At 38.4% G+C, this 18,646-nt stretch overlaps 1 protein-coding gene across 1 annotated transcript in view; it reads right to left on the minus strand.

Annotated features, from left to right (window-relative positions):
- Positions 1-18,646, minus strand: part of KCNH8 (potassium voltage-gated channel subfamily H member 8) — a gene marked incomplete at both ends in the record, with an annotated part of 278,772 nt that overhangs the window by 173,485 nt on the left and 86,641 nt on the right. The window contains one exon of the mRNA XM_079794504.1: positions 2,995-3,228. Within this exon, the coding sequence (XP_079650630.1) occupies positions 2,995-3,228 (234 nt within the window). The remainder of the gene's footprint in view (positions 1-2,994; positions 3,229-18,646) is intronic.

An 18,646-nucleotide genomic window follows, 5' to 3' on the forward strand; every position in this document is an offset into this window, starting at 1 on the left:
TTTGACTAGAACAGCCCTGTATACCAATAGAAGTGGAGGGCACTACTTTTTGAAAAGGCATCTTAATGGTACTCACTTCTGATGTTTATTAGACACTGAACTATCTAGAGGGAGAGCAATAAATGAAAAATGTTAGCTGCTGAACATAACAATGTGAAATATTACTATCTCCATTTTAGACAAAGAAATGTTTGCATATTATGTTTACCTGTGAAACTATTTGTCTTCCTAGTCATTACCTAATTTTTAAAAAGAACCTATTTTTTCTTGGTGCCTTTAATGATTTCCACCCAAAGGGGTCCAACGCAGCAGGCATCTTATAAAAAACGGGGCTCAGGAAATTCTTTAGGTATTGACTGTCGATATATTCTACTTACGTGGCTTCTAAAACTCTGTCCTTTGGGCTTCCCACCTAGATTCTCCTCTTGGCCTGAACCTCTCTCAAGTGCCATGTCTGGATATTTTGAGGAGGTTTAAAAACAAAGACACTTGCTTGGATTTGGAGTGACCTATCCAAGGTTGCTTGTACAGGTCTGCAGTCAGCAGATATGTCAGACAAAGGACATTCCTTTTCCTTTGTTCTACCAGAGGGCGGCTTTATCACTCCCTACCAGTCTGCATTCTCATGACAGCCTCCATTTTCTTTTATCTCAGTCCCTCTTTTCAATTATCATACTATAATTAGATAGAGCTGGAATCCTTTTATTTTCTCTTATTTGCTATGTAGGCCTCACCTATTGATTCTGGGAAAAACATCCTGGTCTGAACTCTGTTCCTAGTATCAAAGACTTAGGTTATCCCATTCCTTCCCGAAGGGCACTCTCTAATACTTCATGATTACTGTGTATCCAAAACTCACATCCTCAAGGAAAGTCCTTCAAGGACAAATAGCTTATAAATGGGGATGAAGTTGCCATGTTCAGGCTCCTACTTCTCTTCCTGACCAAGATCCCAACTGGTTATTTAGAGCAAGATATCGTGGCTGGGTATGCTGTTAATCATTTACTAGTTTTTTGAATCAATTAAAAAACAACAACAAAAACCTGTGAACACATTTTAAAATGTTTACTTCACTATAGGACTTCACAGAAATACTGGTATTGATTCTGGTGTCCCAACTGAAGTTTTCCATTGAAGCAAGGAAAGCTGTTTTCTTTCCCTTAATTAGGCTATTTCTGCTGGCTGTTGACCAGTTTTCCCCAAAATCAATTAATTAAACAACCACCAACATTTTACCATTTACCAAATGTATCAACTCTTGTAAGGAATGTGTTAATGAATATAGTGGCCATGGATGCTGTTAATCATCTACCATGCACAGGACAGCCTCCCACAACTTAGAACTACCTGCCCCACATGTCAATAGTGCCAAAGTTGAGAAACTCTGAGTTAGAGTATAATTTGAATGTTGTAACAAAAAAAAATAAATCTAAATTATAGTGATTCAAACAAGATAGAAATGGATTTGTCTTTGTCTGGGGTAGAGAAGGTGGGTCTCTAAGAATACTCAGGTTCATTCCATATTACTGTTCTGTGTTTCTCTATGATGTCCTTGTCAATGGTTGAAGCTGGCTTTCCAACATTACTCTAACATTCTGACTCAACAATGATACATTGCTATGGCTGCCATAACCAAGTATCACAGACTGGCTGGCTTAAACAACAGACATTTATTTTCTCACAGTTCTGGAGGCTGGAAGTCTGAGATCAAGGTACCAGTAGGGTTGGTTACTCCTGAGGCCTCTCCTTGGTTTGCAGACAGCTGCCTTCTCACTGTCTTTTCATATGACTTAAGTGTGGGTATCCCTGATATCTCTTCCTTTTCTTATAAGGAATTAAGGCCCTCCCTTATAATCTTACTTAATTTTAACTACCTTTTTTTAAAGGCCCCATCTCTACATATAGTCACATTGAGGAGGGAGGTGGTTAGGGCTTCAATATATTAATTTGGAGAAGATACAATTCAGTCAATAGCACCATGAGAAAGGAGCAGAGAAATTACAGGGCAAACAATTTCATTATTTATGGAGTTTATCTAGAAGTTTCATAGATCATTCCTTCTCACATATCATGGGCCCCAAACTTAGTCGTATGCCAAATCTAAATGCAAAGAAGGCTGAAAAAAATATTCTCTAGCTAGGCAGCCATGTGCCCAGCTAAAACTCAAGGGTGTATGTTTGCCTTAAGGAAACCTATTAAAGAAAGAGATAAAACTGGAAAACAATGATTTGTTCTAATTTTTATTTAGCATTTCCCCAACATAATGCCTTTTGGATTCACTCCCAACTACCAGGGCCCAGAGGATAATATCTATTCTCACTTAAGACTCAAGCACTGATGATACCATACGCATCCCTAGATCCTCTTACATTTAGAGGAGAATCATAAAACTTTAGCCTCAAGAAAATACTTAGTATTTTCCCACTGGCAGTTTATAGTTCAGGCAAACTTACTTTCACCCTGAGACAATGTGTGTCTCTTATTTTGTCTGTAGAATTGAAGAGAGTAGTGAGAAAAGCTCTGTGGCTGGGAACTGAAAGAGAAAATGCCTATCCTGATGTTTTTTAAATTCACTTGCTTTTCTCCCACCAAACGCTTGGGTCTCTGTCCTTAATGACTGAGGTTGAGTTATGGTTCATAAAGGGATAAAACTTGGAAAACTATCTCTAGATAAAAGGTCATCTGTTAATATACTAACAGCTATTATATCTACTATATATTTTAAGAATGATATATAATAGTCATATACTTCATTTTGACACATATTAATTTAGTTCATATATTGATATTGAAGTTATAATTATCATGCTAAATTTTCAGGCTGCTAATAGCTACAACAAGACCATTGTCCAGGTCATTTGTGGAACTTCTATAACAGAGAGTATTTATGTGAAATATCATTAAGCCTTAATGGAAGTTATGGAGCAATTACTGAATTTGAAAGAAGGTGACCTTTCACCACTGTCCAATGAGCCCCAAAGAAAGCCAACTCACCATTCTTCTTGTAGAACATAATTTCTCCTTTGAATTCCGTTTTCTCCTCCAGTGACTTGTCTATTTGAAGCATCAGTTGCTCATTGGTTTCAACCCCAAATAAGAACTTGCAGCTGCAACTCTTCTGCATGACTTCAGTTCGGGCAAATCCAGCAAGTTCACAAAAGCCATCCGAACAGTAGACTATGGGGAAACCCTTAGCCACCTGGGCATTCGCGAGGATGAAGTTGCTGTCTGTAGAACAACAATGAGAAGACCCTCAGCCACTAAACAAACACAAAATTTTTTTCTTTAAATCAGTTTCAGTACCAAATTATAAGCACATGTGTTTAGCTAACAATGCTTAAAATGCATGTCCTGATGTGCTGAGGTGGAAAAGAGACTCCAAACATAGAACATTATTGACTGGCAGAGTATGTATTAAGTTCTGACTTTGGCTTGCATTTTGAAATACTGTGTGTGTGGGGGGCGCACAGTACATGGCCTGCTTTGAGGCATTTAGTATCTAGTTGGCAGGAAGGTATGGTGCTTTCTTTCTTCTTTATCGATTAAGGTATTACATATGTGTCCTTATCCCTCCATTGCCCCCCGACCCCCCACTCATGCCCTCACCCCCTGGTGTCTGAGACCATTGGTTAGGCTTATATGCATGCATGCAAATCCTTTGGTTGATACCTCTTCCTTACTCCCACCCTCCCCTACCTTCCCTCTGAGGTTTGACAGTCTGATCGATGCTTCTCTGTCTCTGGATCTGTTTTTGTTCATCAGTTTATGTTGTTCATTATATTCCACAAATGAGTGAGATCATGTGATATTTATCTTTCTCTGACTGGCTTATTTCACTTAGCATAATGCTCTCCAGTCCCATCCATGCTGTTGCAAATGGTAAGAATTCCTTCCATTTTTCCTCAAAAAACTAAAACTGGAACTCCCATTTGACCCAGTGATCCCACTTCTAGGAATATATCCCAAGAAACTAGAAACACCAATCAGAAAGGATATATGCACCCCTATGTTCATAGCAGCACAATTTACCATAGCTAAGATTTGGAAACAGCCTAAGGGCCCATCAGCAGATGAGTGGATAAAAACAAAACAAAACTGTGGTACATCTACACAATGGAATACTACATTGTGGTAAAAAAGTATGGTGCTTTTGAGCAGGACTTCTTGCTCATATCCTGAATCTGCCACTTGATGTATATATGAACTTGAAAAGTTACTTACTCTAAACCTCAACTTCCTTAGATTTATTTCTCCAGAAACAGACTTTGAGACAAGGATTTGAGTAGAAGTAATTTATTTGGCGGGTGATTCCAGAAAGTGAACAAGTGGAAAATTGAGAAAAAAAAGGGGGGAAAGGTAATAAAGAGTGAGATAAAAAAGGTTTTATTATTATGGGCAACTGAGAGACTCAATCACACAGGTACCCCAGAAGTGACTGTTTAGAACGCAACTTAAAATTTTTTCACCGAGGGGAGAGAAAGCTGGAGTATTTATCCATCAACATCTATACTTTATTGGTTAAGGGTCACTTCTGGGGTGTCAGTATGTTGGCACTTCTGACCTACCCACTTGGGCTAAGCACGTTTTGTAGAGATGACTTGGGCAGCAAGATGCTGGAAACCACTGGTGCATAAGGAAACAGTCTGCTCATGATCTCAAGGGTGAGTCAAGGTGATATTAGAAGGTATGCTACAGGATGATATGATGTTACTAACTTTATATAGGTGTGTTGTAGAGATTAAGGAGATAATGCATATAATGTGCTTAGCAAGTGTCTGATACATATAAGCACTCAATAAAAATAATTATTAAGAATATTATTCACATCTTCATGGCCATTATACTAACAAATGAGAACAAGAGGACAATAAAATGTGGTAGACTGTTGCTAAGTGCTTAGAGAGAACTGGAGAGACACTGAGAGCCAATATTCAGGGAAGGTTCCTCCTGCAGAACCAATTTTTGCAAGATGAACTTTGAAGGATGCATATGATTTTTATAGGCCAAACAGCTGCATATTGGAGATGAGATAAAAGATAAAGCATTTATAAAATGTTGGTGGGTGACTTTTAGGTTCAGAATGAATTAGAGGCTATTATTAAATCATTCATTCATTCATTCATTCACTCATGAACAAAAATGTTGAACACTGTCAATATCCCAAGACAATAACAGAGACTGGGATTTTGAAGATAATAAATAAAAAAATCAAGATTCAATATTTGTCTAAAATATATAAATACATATAAACCTTTATATGTGTTGTACCCAAATATGAAATGCTTATGTAGCTAAAATTAAGTGAAGTAACCAGTAACTGTAGATGTCTCTAGAGAAAGTAACTTTGGACAAAGGTAGTAGGAACACTAATTTTTTTACCTTGTACCCTTTGAATTTTAAACCATATGCTTTATGTATTGCCTATTCAAAAAAAACAACAGTATGTTTACCGTGAAAGAGGTTTGCAGCAGACACCCTATCTTGTATGTCATGAGAAAGGAGGAATTCCAGCTACTTCTTGATGGCCAGCTGGACAAGCACTGAAAATCAATTCCATGGGCTTCCCCCAACGCCCTCCTTTGAAACATTTGTCACGTGTTTCTTTAGTCTACCATCAGCAGGCCGAATCAAATTCACTCAATTCAGCTTTGCTCTAATCAGCCCCTAAACCCAGAGTACAAATTCTGGTGTTGACATTTGCATCCCACTTGGGAGGGACTGGGTCTTTTACACCTTTCACCCCCACCACTACTCCCTCCTTAAAGTGCCAGTCACCCTCTCCCTGTGGGGAGAAGCCAGACCTAAAGACCCACAGTGGAAGGCCTGGAACGATAGGTTGTTTAGAAGCCATGAGAGCAAATTAAATAATCCCAGACTAATGTTTGATTCTCGCACACTTTGCAGAAGTACTTACTGACTTGTACTATATGTTGGACTTTGTTCCAGGTGCAGAGGCAAGAAGTTTATTACATGCAGTCCCCACTCTTAAAGATCAGTCATGAACATATGGGAGTTCCCAACTAGATCCAGAGTGGGGCGCCCTCCTGTTGACTCTCAGCCTCACCAACTCCTCACAGTTTTGGATTAGTCACTCTCTAACCGTAGCCTCTCTTGCTCTTTCCATTTTAAAACTTTGGCTGAGAAATTGCTTAGAAAATGCAAATGCACAGCATTGGCAAAGTACTCAAACATCTTGAAAGAGCTTTTTATGCGCTTTCAGAAGCCATTTTTCAGTCGACTGCTGACATGTTTATTGACTTTCTACTATGTGCCAGGTGACATGGTTCTACCATATGGCAGGTCCTAGGGTGAGGTGACAGGAGGTGTTAAAAAATGAATAAGGTATAGCCTCTAACTCTCGGACATTATATTTTAATTAAAGAAATGCATGAATATCAATAACACTAAAATATAGCATATGATGATTACCAAATTAATGGTACATAGATAATATGTCCTACCAGAGTTGAAAGACCAAAGATCTTAGGTTTTGGAAATGGTTAGCTAATAATAGGACAAAAATAGTTGGAGATGACTTATCAAAAGTCCTGGGAGGTTGGAGCAGATGCCTGGATGGAGTAGGCTCAGAGGATAAATGGAGAAAGAGGAATTGGAGACAAAGAGAATAAACAACATTACATTTTGTCCTAACGTCCAATTTTCCCATTGTTCAAATAGCTACAATAATTATCTTTTGTTAGTATTTATCTGATATACCTTTTCTCATCCATCTACTTAATACTTCAACCCTTCTAGGGACTTACGCTTTAGTTGTGCCTTGCACGTGTCATATATTTAAATCTTTAAAAAGTATAATATGAAGATACATCCATCAACTTGAGATAAATATATTTACTTTTTAAACTATATTACATTGGTTTTTAAACAACTTAATTTGTACTTTCTCTTCACCTTGATTTATTATTTTGCTTTTATCATTTAAAATATTAGGAAATATAACATCTAAAAATATTTTATAACAGTATATAAAAACAACAATAAGCATCCATGGAACATTCCTCCAGCAAAAACCCCTGTGTGTACCATATAAATTGTATTTGCCTCCTTCCCCGATGAAGAACCCATAACTTGAATTTTTGTAATAATCCTTCCCCTTTATATAGTTTTTACCACTTACCTACACATCCTCATGCTATATATTGCATATTTTTTCTGCTTATTATGGCATATACTATGGTATTTCATTCTACATATTTTAGTGACTTGGTTCTTTTATTAATTTTCTTAGCATCTTTATAACTGTTTATGAATGAAAACCATTCCTTTAAAAGTACACTAAGCTTCTAAAGAAAGCTTTTAAAGGATTCACCAAATTGCCTGATCTGCGTGTTTTAAGGAAGGATTATAGTGTGTTTGGGTGGTTAATTCTTCCTGAAAATATGCTGCAAAAACAAAGCTAAAAAAAAAGTCATGTATTTGGTAGTTTCTGTTTATATTTAGCACTTGTCCTCGATATGTAATTGCATTTCAATTCCAAAGAGAAATTAGCTGGCGCCTTTTAAAGCTTGGTGTACTAGCTGCATGAATAGTCCTCCTGCCTGGGAAAGAGTAGCTCCTCTTACCCAGCTATCTACTTGCAAACACACGCTTTGTTGAATACCAGTTCTGGAATCTCCAAAGAAGAAACATGACATTTACTTTAGAATTATGCAAAACAAAGCCACTGCCATAATGATTATGAGCTCATCATGGGTGTATCACTATCCATATATACGCTAAGGGTATTTAACCTTTTAAGGAATCAATTATGCATATGTGAGATGCATCTAAATGCCACACAGCCTTTCTCTACTTGTTTCTAGGTATATTCAGTTTTGAAGTGCCAATAAACAGCAAGATCTAAATGTGTTTACATTTTAGGCAGCTTATTTCTCTCAATGCTTTCTTGGCAGAAAGCTTTCAGAGATTAGCAGAGGGAGTCTCAGGGTTGGTGGAGTCCCAGGTCAGTGGGTCTGACTTCCTCATATAGAGCATTTCCTCATTCAAATGGAGATGTCCTGGTCACTGTTGACTTCCCAGGCAACAAAGGGAATAAGGGCTGGAATGCAAAGGTGTAGAAGGAAAAAATAATGAGAAGAAGAGGAGAAGCAAATATCCATCCATTGCTAACCCCTTACATCCTTGTACTTGCCCCCACTTTTCAGATGAGAACACTGAGACCTCGACAACTTCAGTGTCCTGCCCAAGGTCTGAAGCTTGGAGTTAAAACCAGGTCTATGTGACAGAGTATGCTTATTACAACATGCATTTTTTATTTTTCTGTAAAGAAGTGACTTGTTCTCTACTTGCAGCAGCAATGGGGTAGAGCTAGAGAAATATTTTTATCTCTTCTAGCCTACAAGGAGCCCAGCCACAGATTTTTCTCTATGTAGATTATTTATTAAAAGCTCATTGATGACAGCTCCTAAACCAGTCTGGGTCTCTCAGCAATTTCTATGTCATTTTCTCATTTCCCACAGAAAGTCAATTATTTCAAAAATATGACAGCACCTTTTTTTGGTCCCAAAATATTTTGCCCACTGGAGGCATGCAGGAAGCAAGGAAATGTAGCTGCTGTTCAAAATATCTGTTTCCTATCGCCTCATGTATTTTTAATGCATATCACAGTAAATATGTTCCCACCGGAACCTCCTTCTACTGACTAAAGCCCATACATGTGTTTTCCATGGGGCCTACAGGCATAAATGTAAGCTCCATATCGTTTTGAAATCTCACATTTAACTTAAAAATCCCATGGGAATTTTGAATGTTGTGGTGTTGTATCTTCATGTTGGTTTGAGTGTTTGTTTTTTTTTTATTTTGTTTAATATGGGCCTGACAGATTTTTAATTCAATTGAAACTTCAAGTTGTGCCCTTTTTTTCTATGCCACCGTGCACCACTTAGTACACGTCTATGTAACCTAGGGTTGTGAATCATGCTCAGGAGGACTAGGTAGATTCAAGTCACTCTCTCCCTGCAGCCAGAGCCTGCAGCCTCAAGTACTTCCAAACAAAACCATCTCAAAGCCCAGTCTTGGAACTCTCCACATGGCAGACCTCTGCAGCCATTCAAACCAAAGGAGTCACGGATAGGCACTACCTTGGCATCAAAGAGTAACCTGTACCCCCATGGCTCTCTGCCACTGACACAGGTTTGGAGACTATGAGTGGTCCAAATCTTTATTTCTGAAAAGTGCCTCTGATACTGGTGGTCTTTTAAAACCAAATCTTGTGCTGTTAGCAAGTACTCGTAGAAACAGACTCGGCAGTCGAAGTAGATGGGCAAATTCAAGTCCTCTAGGCCTCATTTTCTTGCAGAGGGCAGGATATAAAAACCTGAAATTTTCATCTTCTTATATGAGTTGCCCCATGGCTTCTGAATTCCTATGCATATAGGACCAACAAAGACAACATCGGAACCCCGGGTGATATTGATCATAGTCATCTCTTGAGGCTATTTTATCCAGGCAGATAGAATATGTCTATGACTAAAATATTTAAATGATCTTTGCACTTTATACGGATTTCAGGGATCTTAATTGTATCATTTCCAAGTATGATGGCATCTTTCTCAGATTAATGGCACTGACTGCAAGCTAAAGTTCTCAGTGTGCCCTCTGCCAAAATTAAGGAGGTTGCTTGGATTTGAGGAATTTCTAACCTTATTAAGAAAACACACACACACACAGATTAAAAATGTGCAAAGAGAGATTCTCATAGTTCTTACAATTTAAGCATCACCTACTGGCATGCTCCAAATGGTCATATTGCTAGCTTTCATTGTTCATTAGACAAAGATCAGAAGAAAACTTTGTAACAAAGCAAAGCTCAAAGCTGGAACTCTGGTGCTGAAATCGTAGTAAAAAAGTGGTAAGTTGTACATGTGTATAAGGCTATCTCGCTTTCTTCATTCCAATAAATAAACACAGAAACAAATATAAACACATGTGCTTCATCACTTTGCCACTGGGAGTGTGATTCTGGGCCAGCAACATCAGCCTCAACTGGGAACTTAATAGAAATGTGAAATCTTAAGCCTCACCCCACATCCCTGAATCAGATCTGCAATTTGACAATATTCATATGCATGTCAAAGTTTGAGAAGTTTAGAATATCATTGAAAAGATCTACAAGAAACTAGTGACAGTAAATGACTTAGGGAGGGCCTCTGGGTGGCTGATGATAAAATAAAAGAAAAAGGAGATTATTTTCATTATATATCCTTTTTAACTTTTGAATTTTGTACTATATGTACTAAGACCTATTCAAAATTATCTTCTTAAAGTTTATTTAACCATTCATTGGAAAAATAAAAATAATGATAATGATAAAAAACAAATAACAATCATGAGGAAGTAAAACAACTAGATAAATTTTAAAATTTCTAATAATAAAAAATTCATTACTACAAATAAATTGTAAGCAAATTTAGTACACAATTTATCTTAATTTGGTATTAGCAAAATTATCAGTAAGTTTTGCAAATTCCACTTTTTAAACTACGTGAGCTTAAGGTTGAGCTGTACTAATTCTTTTTGCATGTATAGTCTCTTAGAGTTCAGTACACAAGTTTAACTTTGATAAGGGATGATTTTTAACTATGGCAGGTGACAGTGCTCATCAAAAGTAAAACGAGTGGACAAGATTCAGAAAATCTCAAAGGTAATAATTAAAATGTTTGGTTTTTCATTCACAATTAATTCTCTATGAACACATTTGAAATAATATTAAAATGTGCCCAATTTTCTCTGGTTCTTGTCTTCACAGAATTAATCATTTAGACAAAATGGTCTTTCACATCATTTGTTTACTTTACAAAAAACAGTATTATTGTTACCTATCCTCTGCCATTGGGATGAACATGCCAAGTGACAGGGCTTTGTTTTGTTTTATTCATTGATGTAGTCACAACCTCTAGAACAGGGCCTGGCACATAGTCGGTACTCAACAAATATTTGTTAAGCAAATGAATGGAATAAACTTGCAACCTATTAGTTTTTATTAAAGTATACCAAATAAAGTCAATGTGGTTTGTTGTTATTGGTGATTTTTTTTTTAGCTGAATCTATTATTTAGCAGGAATCACTTATAATTAGCACCTTCACTTTAAAAATAAAATTCAGAACCTCCCTAAATAGCCCATCTAATACTTGCAGTTTTTATCCTGACATGTCTTTTTAGTAAAGACCTTGGTAAGCCAAAAGAGAAAATGTTATTTTCTATTAGAAAACTGATCAAGCAAAATCAGAGAGCTAAATAATGCTAAACAAAGACCTTTCTCCAAAATAGAAAATGAAGAAAAAAACAACAACAAACTATGAGGCACTTCTACTCAGGAAAGAAAACTACTGTGTGCACATGAATTAAGCATTTTGGATTCAATCGTCTTTGGGGTCCTTAAGGGGCTACTTTGTAATATTCTAATCCGGGGTGCTGCATTTTAACCACTGTCCTAGTGAGGGTAGGCTAACCTGTTCCTAATAGTACTTAGAAAAAAGAACTAGGTCTGGTGTAAATATCTCTGCATTTGTGCATCTATTATTCCTGCATCTTCATAATTATAATTCCTGTCCCTTGCTACCCCTCTCCCCCCGATTCCAATATGAACCATAGTTTCAGCTTCCTGGGAAGGTCAAGCTTTCCCCTTGCTTTTGCAGAGAGCAAGGGAGGAGAAAGCTCAGTGTCTGCTGTACTTTCCCCCTTTTCAATATACAGGATTGGATGATATCAGAATCCCAACTCCAGCTAGCCTGGAGGAAGGGCAAGGTGGACAGAGAGTCAGGTGGCAAGTGGCAGGAAAGGTTTAGTGCCTGGCAATCGTGGGGCCTGGGTTTTCTGGCACAATCCTTGTTTTGTGCAACTTCATTCTCTCAAATAAACGTAAATTACCAAATATATGGCTAATAGTGGTTTAAATTTTATACCTTTGTGAGACTTTTCATAGGTGTTTATTAAAAGACAATGGACGCTCACATGACAGTATTTTTGTTCTGAAACACAGTTAGTTGTTTTGGCATTTTCTTTGGCCCTAAATGGAACGTAGCAAATGAAACTAGCCACACTCTATGAATACCCAGATTCCCCAAAGATGTGATTTAACTTGTCCCCTGGTTCTCTTCCAGCACAACCTAGAGTTTCCTTGCAATTATGTTTAATTCAATGAATATTTCCTTTTAATTTTCAAACAGACTGGAATAGGCTCTTGACCTTAAACATACATAACAATTCGAAAAAAAGTGATTAATTCAGCCAAATTTTAGTCATTTTACATGTATATTTTTACAAGTAGATCCCTTTTAAGTCTGAATTTTTGAAGAAAACATATACAAATTAGTGTGCCCAGTGCCCCAGAATGGACTGACCTTTCTCTCTCCGTTCAAGCTTTGTTTATATACTGCGGAAGCTAATGCAATTCAAATGTTTTCCATAATATGGTATCATTTTCCAGAACCTCATCTGTCTACTGCCTAGTCTCCTCTGCTTCACAGTATTCATGTTAGATTAAACAGGAAAGATGAGTGCTTTTACAAGAGATAATTGGAAGTTAAGTCGCAGGAAACACAAGAGTAAACTAATTTGATAGCTATAGATATTCCATGACTGTGATGTTACTGTTTTTATTCCACTGTCTTCATAATAATGGAGAGAGAGAGCGCAAAACTTTAATTAAGGTGATAGCTGCAAAAGGCAGGTCTCTGGGAATGCATGGGAGAAGCAGAGGCAAGAGGAAGACAACAGTAATTGAGAAACAAACCAACACAGGCGAATGCTGACTCTGCATTAGGAAACTGAGATGAGTAGGAAGGAGGCAGCCAAATTAGACAGGTGGAAATAAAGCAGATAATAGCCACTGTTTACTAAGCAGCTGTGAGATGCCAGGCGCTCCGGTCAGCATTTTTGCATTTTGGGTGTTTGGTCATCACAACATCTCATGGTGTCATGATGGATGAAGGGACCTTGGCTCAGAAAGGCTGAATAACCTAACAACGCTGCACAGCAAGTAAAAATATATTTAGAACTACAATACCCTGGATGTCACTGGAGGACAGCTAGAGATGAAGGAAAGTTGGGATCTGAATAGGGGTTCAGTCACTAAGCCCAATGTTTCCCAATGTGCAGCTCTGGTCCACACGTTCACCGGACTCTGCTAGTGCTTATGAATGCTGCAGTTTCTCAGTTGTCAGCTCAGGTATTTCCTTTGTAGATAAGTATATACTCAATTTCTAAGGTTTGGGAGAATTCCATTTTAAGTAATAACCCCTTTGATTTTATGGTTTTCTATAATTATTAAAGAGACCTTCAATAATTTGCTTAGTTCATAAAACTATAGAAGCTCAAAGTTTAGGAAGGATGATAAAGGTCAATGTAGAACCTAATGCCCAACCTATACTCCTTTAATCTCCCTCTGTGACACTCTATCTTGTGGTTGTGTGCATACCCTAGTAATGGAGACCTCACTCTTTCATGAATCAGTGATACCAATACTGTGACTGTGAAGGGTGCTAACCTACCCCAACCTATGGATTTAACACTTGCTCTTGGTCTCATTACCTAGAATAATATTTGCAAAAATTAATCAAGTCTATCATTCTCCTATTTTAAATTCTTTAAAGGCTTTCCACTGCAACTGGAATAAAACTCAAATGCCCTCTACCATGGCCTGTAATACCCTGTCTGGGATTTCACTCACTCCTTACCTAGTATCTGGCATTTAAGAATGTTCTCAGCTCATTCAAATTGCCCATGTGGTTCCTTCTCCCTGTGTATCACCTTCAAGGTCTCAGATTAAATGTCCCTTTTTCCAAGAGTTCTTCCCTGATCATCTTATGTAAATAGGTGACCGCCCAGTTCCACTATTCTGCCATTATAGCCTGTTTTGTTCCCCTTAAGAATGAGTATTATAATTTTTAATGATATTCAACATGTTAGTTTATTTATGATTTGTCAGCCAAGCCCACTTTACAGAAAACTATGAACACACATTAGACTGTAAACTCCATAAGGAAATGGTCCATTGTTGCATATCCCATCGTCAAGCACATCGTGTGGTTGTGTATTTTCTTCTAATTAAATACTATCACACATACAGACACAAACACACACGCACATTTCTTCTTAAGTAAATGGTATTGGTACATTTGAGTTATGCTGACTTGACACCACCATGGCAGCCACCTAATCTGCAACAAAGAAAACAGTCTTTTTATGAAAAAACTCATTTCTGGCGATGATAAGATTTTAGGTTGAGCAACCTTGTGACCTCAATCATGAGAGAAATAAATGTGAAGTATAACATAGCTAGTAGACATTTTATACTTTGGATGAACACTGGTCTACCTACCTACCAGGTTATCTTAGATTTGGATTCTGGCTCTCTCAATGACAAGCTGGGTGGTTGTACCCAGTCGCCTCTGCTCTCTGGGCCTTACTGGCCCTACGCATAAAGTGAGGGAGTTGAATATATGAACTCCAACATCCTTTCGAGCTCAGACACAGGGTAATTCAGATTTAAAGAATGGAAAAAGCCCTGATATTTTGTGACATCTTGAAATAGCAGAGCCAATGCCAGCAAAAGCTTACATCCAGTTTTAGATTACTGAGAAAAATAAAGTCCTATTTGTTTAAACCACTGATATTTGGGTTTTCCTATATCTGAAGCTGAAAGCATTCCTAACTGAAAGATACAATCTCATGAATATCTTCCCCATTTATTGCTATTTTTATAATCATAATTTGAATGGTGACATAATGATCAATATACCAAAAATTGCTTAGCTAATCCTCTATTCTAGGAGTTATGTATGTTTTCTGGAAAATTTCTAGGTCTGCTCCTTAAAATATTTTGGTGTTAGGAAAAATTAAAGTTAGAATTTTGGATATATTTTCTAGAATAAAAAAAAGAAGACCATAAGATACCTGTTTTCTATATACTGCTAGACATTTATTGATACCAAATTACCTTCAAGACATGTATCAAATTCTATAATTTCCAACAAAAGTAGGTTGAGAGAAAAGCCTACAATGTGTACCTCATATCTTACAATATTAACGTACACTAAGTAGCATCTTCCTAAACTTTTTTTTTTTGCTTTATTTTCTGTTAGTCTACAATTTTGGAGACAGGGAGGTTAGGTAATTGGTTCTTTTGCCCTTGTAAAGCTCTTCTGGCATTGTTATGCACCTGCAAATGGAAAGCAAAATATATTTGCTCACCATGTGATAATGAAATCACAAAAAGAATGCTATTATTCTACACAAAATAAGAAATTCTCAGAGAAGGGTGCAAATATCTGCAAAAACAAAGACTTGGAATAATCTCTACTTCCTGATCCCCCCTCCACCCCTTTGAAGTTTGTTTTATGAATGGGAACATTATACCGTTTCATATTTGCAGCATTGCCACATAGAAGAGAGAGTTGTGTCGCTCTGGGTTTGTCCAAGAAGCAGAAGCAAGACCTGCGGATGGCATCACAAGGAAAAAGATTTCTCCTCACCAGGAATATAATTATATCAGTGAAGGCTGCCTAAAAGGTCACAAGCTACCTCAAATATGTGAACTTCCTGTTATCGAGAGTACTCATACTGAAATGGATGACTGGCACAGATGCAATAGGAAGGGAACAACAAAGAACAGCAGAAATTTGACCTAGATGACTTCTAAATCCATTAAAAAGTAATCTAAGAAATAATCTTGCCATCATTTGTTGAAGAGTTTCTTCTAATCAAGCCCTGAATGCGGGAGACCTTTATTTCTAAGTATGGGAATAAAATACTCCAAATCCAACTGCCAAATTTATCACCATAAAACATAGGATATAAGATCTACATATATAAATTATAAATTATTATAAATATATATGTATATATTCACCCCTTGGCCAATAGACTCAAAATGGAAAAATCACAGTATTCCTAAGCAACAGAGATATTGGATTTAAATTGTTTTGGAACAAAAGGTTCCTAGAACACACAAATACACACACACACACACCCTGAATCTACATTATCCCTTGATCTTGTTCTGGGTCCCACAGTGGTTCATGCACTTTGATCAATCAGAGCTGATACACTAATGGAACAGATTTCTCAGTCTTGCTATTTGCATTTGTTCCAAGCGCCGTCAGTAAAGTACAGGAAATTCATCACCTGCATTTATATGACCCTAATTATTTGCTGGTATTTGCTTCTGTACAGACTTATGTAAATCACTGAACTCAAGGAATGCACTGCTGTCTAGTGAGTGTGCCTACTATGGTTGCCCTTTAATACGCAGGGGTGTGGTCCTTGTGCTGAAGTCCAGGGCAGGGTTTTATGCAAGAGTAGGCGTTCCTTCCCCCAGCTGCTGGCACTGGCTTCCCTTCGGCACCTGGGACTCGGGCTGCCGTCACCAGTTTTCCTTCAGCACCTGGGACCTGGGCTTCCCTCCTCCGGCCACCAGTAAGCACTGAGGACCTGGGCTTCCCTCCCTCCAGCCGCCTGCAGGCACCTGGGACTGGGGGCAGCTTCCCCCAGGCCAGCTGTAGGCACCCAGGACTATCGGCGGCTTCCCCTGGGCCGGGCCCCAGCTTTGTCAGGAAGGATGTCCAGAATGATGTCTGGAAGACGTCGGGTCTATCCGGTCTAATTAGCATATTACCCTTTTTATTAGTATAGCTTGCTTTTGGAGAGAACACCCAGGGTTGGCACATACAATTGAGCAGGTCATGTCCGATCAAGTGTGCCCAGCTGAGGGCCGTGTGGGGACTGAAATCCAGTCTGTACCCAGCTCATCAAGCCATAGCCCTGGTACTGGGCCATGTCCACTGGAAGATGGGGGCCTTTGTCTAATTCCCACAAAGTCTATGAGCAGTTCTGAGAACAATGCCTGACTGAGTAATATCTGGAGACTCTTCCATTAGTTAACAACAACAACTATCTGCAGATGCTTCTTGTGACCTCCCATAAAATGCTATTCCTAGGTGATTTATAAATAACTAGAGGCCTGATGCACAAAATTTGTGCAAGGGTAGGCCTTTGCAGCCCTGGCTGCCTTGCAGCCCTGTGGCCCCACCCCCCACCCATACCCACCTTGGCTTGGTGCTGCCTGCATCTGCTGCCACACATCCCTGGTTCCCTGGTTCTGCGGAGCCCCCCAATTGATCACCCCACAGAGGGTAGCCTGGGCCTCCCTCTTTGGGGTGATCGTGGGGTGATGGCGGGGCCCCTGACCAATTGCATTGACCCCGACCAATCACATCGCACCCACCTTGGCTGGCCTGGCACCAGTGTGTGTCATAGCATGCTCATCCGGATGGTAGTTCTGCTCTTCAGCCGTTTGGTCGATTTGCATATTATGCTTTTATTATTATAGATAATTTTAGAAACAAAGCAAATAACAAAAGTCTAGACTTTTTCATTTACATGTATTGTTTAACTTGACTATGAAAGATACATTTACAACCTACCAACTCATACCATTCTATAGTACAGGTAAAAATATTGAAATATAAGGTGGCTTCCAAAGAAATTGCACTTAGTCAAAGTAGAATAAAGTGAAGTTCAACTGGATTTTAAAACTGATTTTTAAAACGATTAAAATATTTTTAGCAAATATATGTATGGCACTTAATACAATATTGAGACCTATTGTATTACAGAAAGGTATGATTAATTTCTATTTAAAATTTATTTCTTTACCTTTTTCTTTGTCTTGTCTTAGATAGCTCCATTTAGTCATGTTCTATATGAACACCTATTAATGGAAACTGTGCCATTCTAAGGCAGCAATTTGGGCAGTTAAAAGATAAAACTGAAGTATATTAAAAATTGTAAGTTCATTTGAGCAAAATCAATTTCAATTGAGCAGGGCCAAACTGAAAGTGGTCTGAGGGGCCCAGCCTAAAAGAGCTAAGGGAAAGACATAGAGAAGGTGCCAAAGCAAAAATAGGAGGTTATTTGATTGGCTATAGCTTATAGCCTACTTAGCTGTTTATAACTGGTTATCCTTAGGTTTCAATTTCTTAACCTTGAGGCATTTATAGGCGTAGGTTTTGGTTTGCTTACATAGGATCCCAAGGTATTAGAACCACCTCAGTCGAATGGATCCTTGTTTAATTAATTTACAAAGTGAATAATTTTATGCATTGCCTCATCACAAATTTATATCATGTCTTCCTTTGCTAGATTCTGAGGAATGGGTGTATAACATGATTAGAGTGTAATAGTTTTACCTAATTCTACCTGTGATATTGTGATTTACCATCCTACCTAATAAAAGGGTAATATGCAAATTGACCGCACCTTCACTACGCCTAAGCCATGCCCACCAGCCACGCCCACCAGCCAATCAGGGCGAGTATGCAAATAAACCCAACCAAGATGGCTACAGCCACAGAGAGCAAGGTTTCCCAGGCAACAGAGGAAGCCAAGCTTTCCGCCTGCCCTTGCTAGGCCTAAGCCTCCACTCAAGCTACAAAGTTTCAATTATAGAAGGTAAACAAATCTTAACAGAAATGGCAGCAGCCACGGAGCTGGAGAGAGCAGGCCAGGGTTGCCCCCGGCAACGGAGAAAGCAAAGCTTTCCGCACACCCTGGCCAGGCCCAGGCCTCCTCTTAAGGCTACAAAGTTTCAATTATAGAAGGTGAATTAACCCCAACAGAAATGGC

This window comes from Cnephaeus nilssonii (assembly GCF_951640355.1).
Source record: "Cnephaeus nilssonii genome assembly, chromosome: 17".
NCBI lineage: Eukaryota > Metazoa > Chordata > Mammalia > Chiroptera > Vespertilionidae > Cnephaeus > Cnephaeus nilssonii.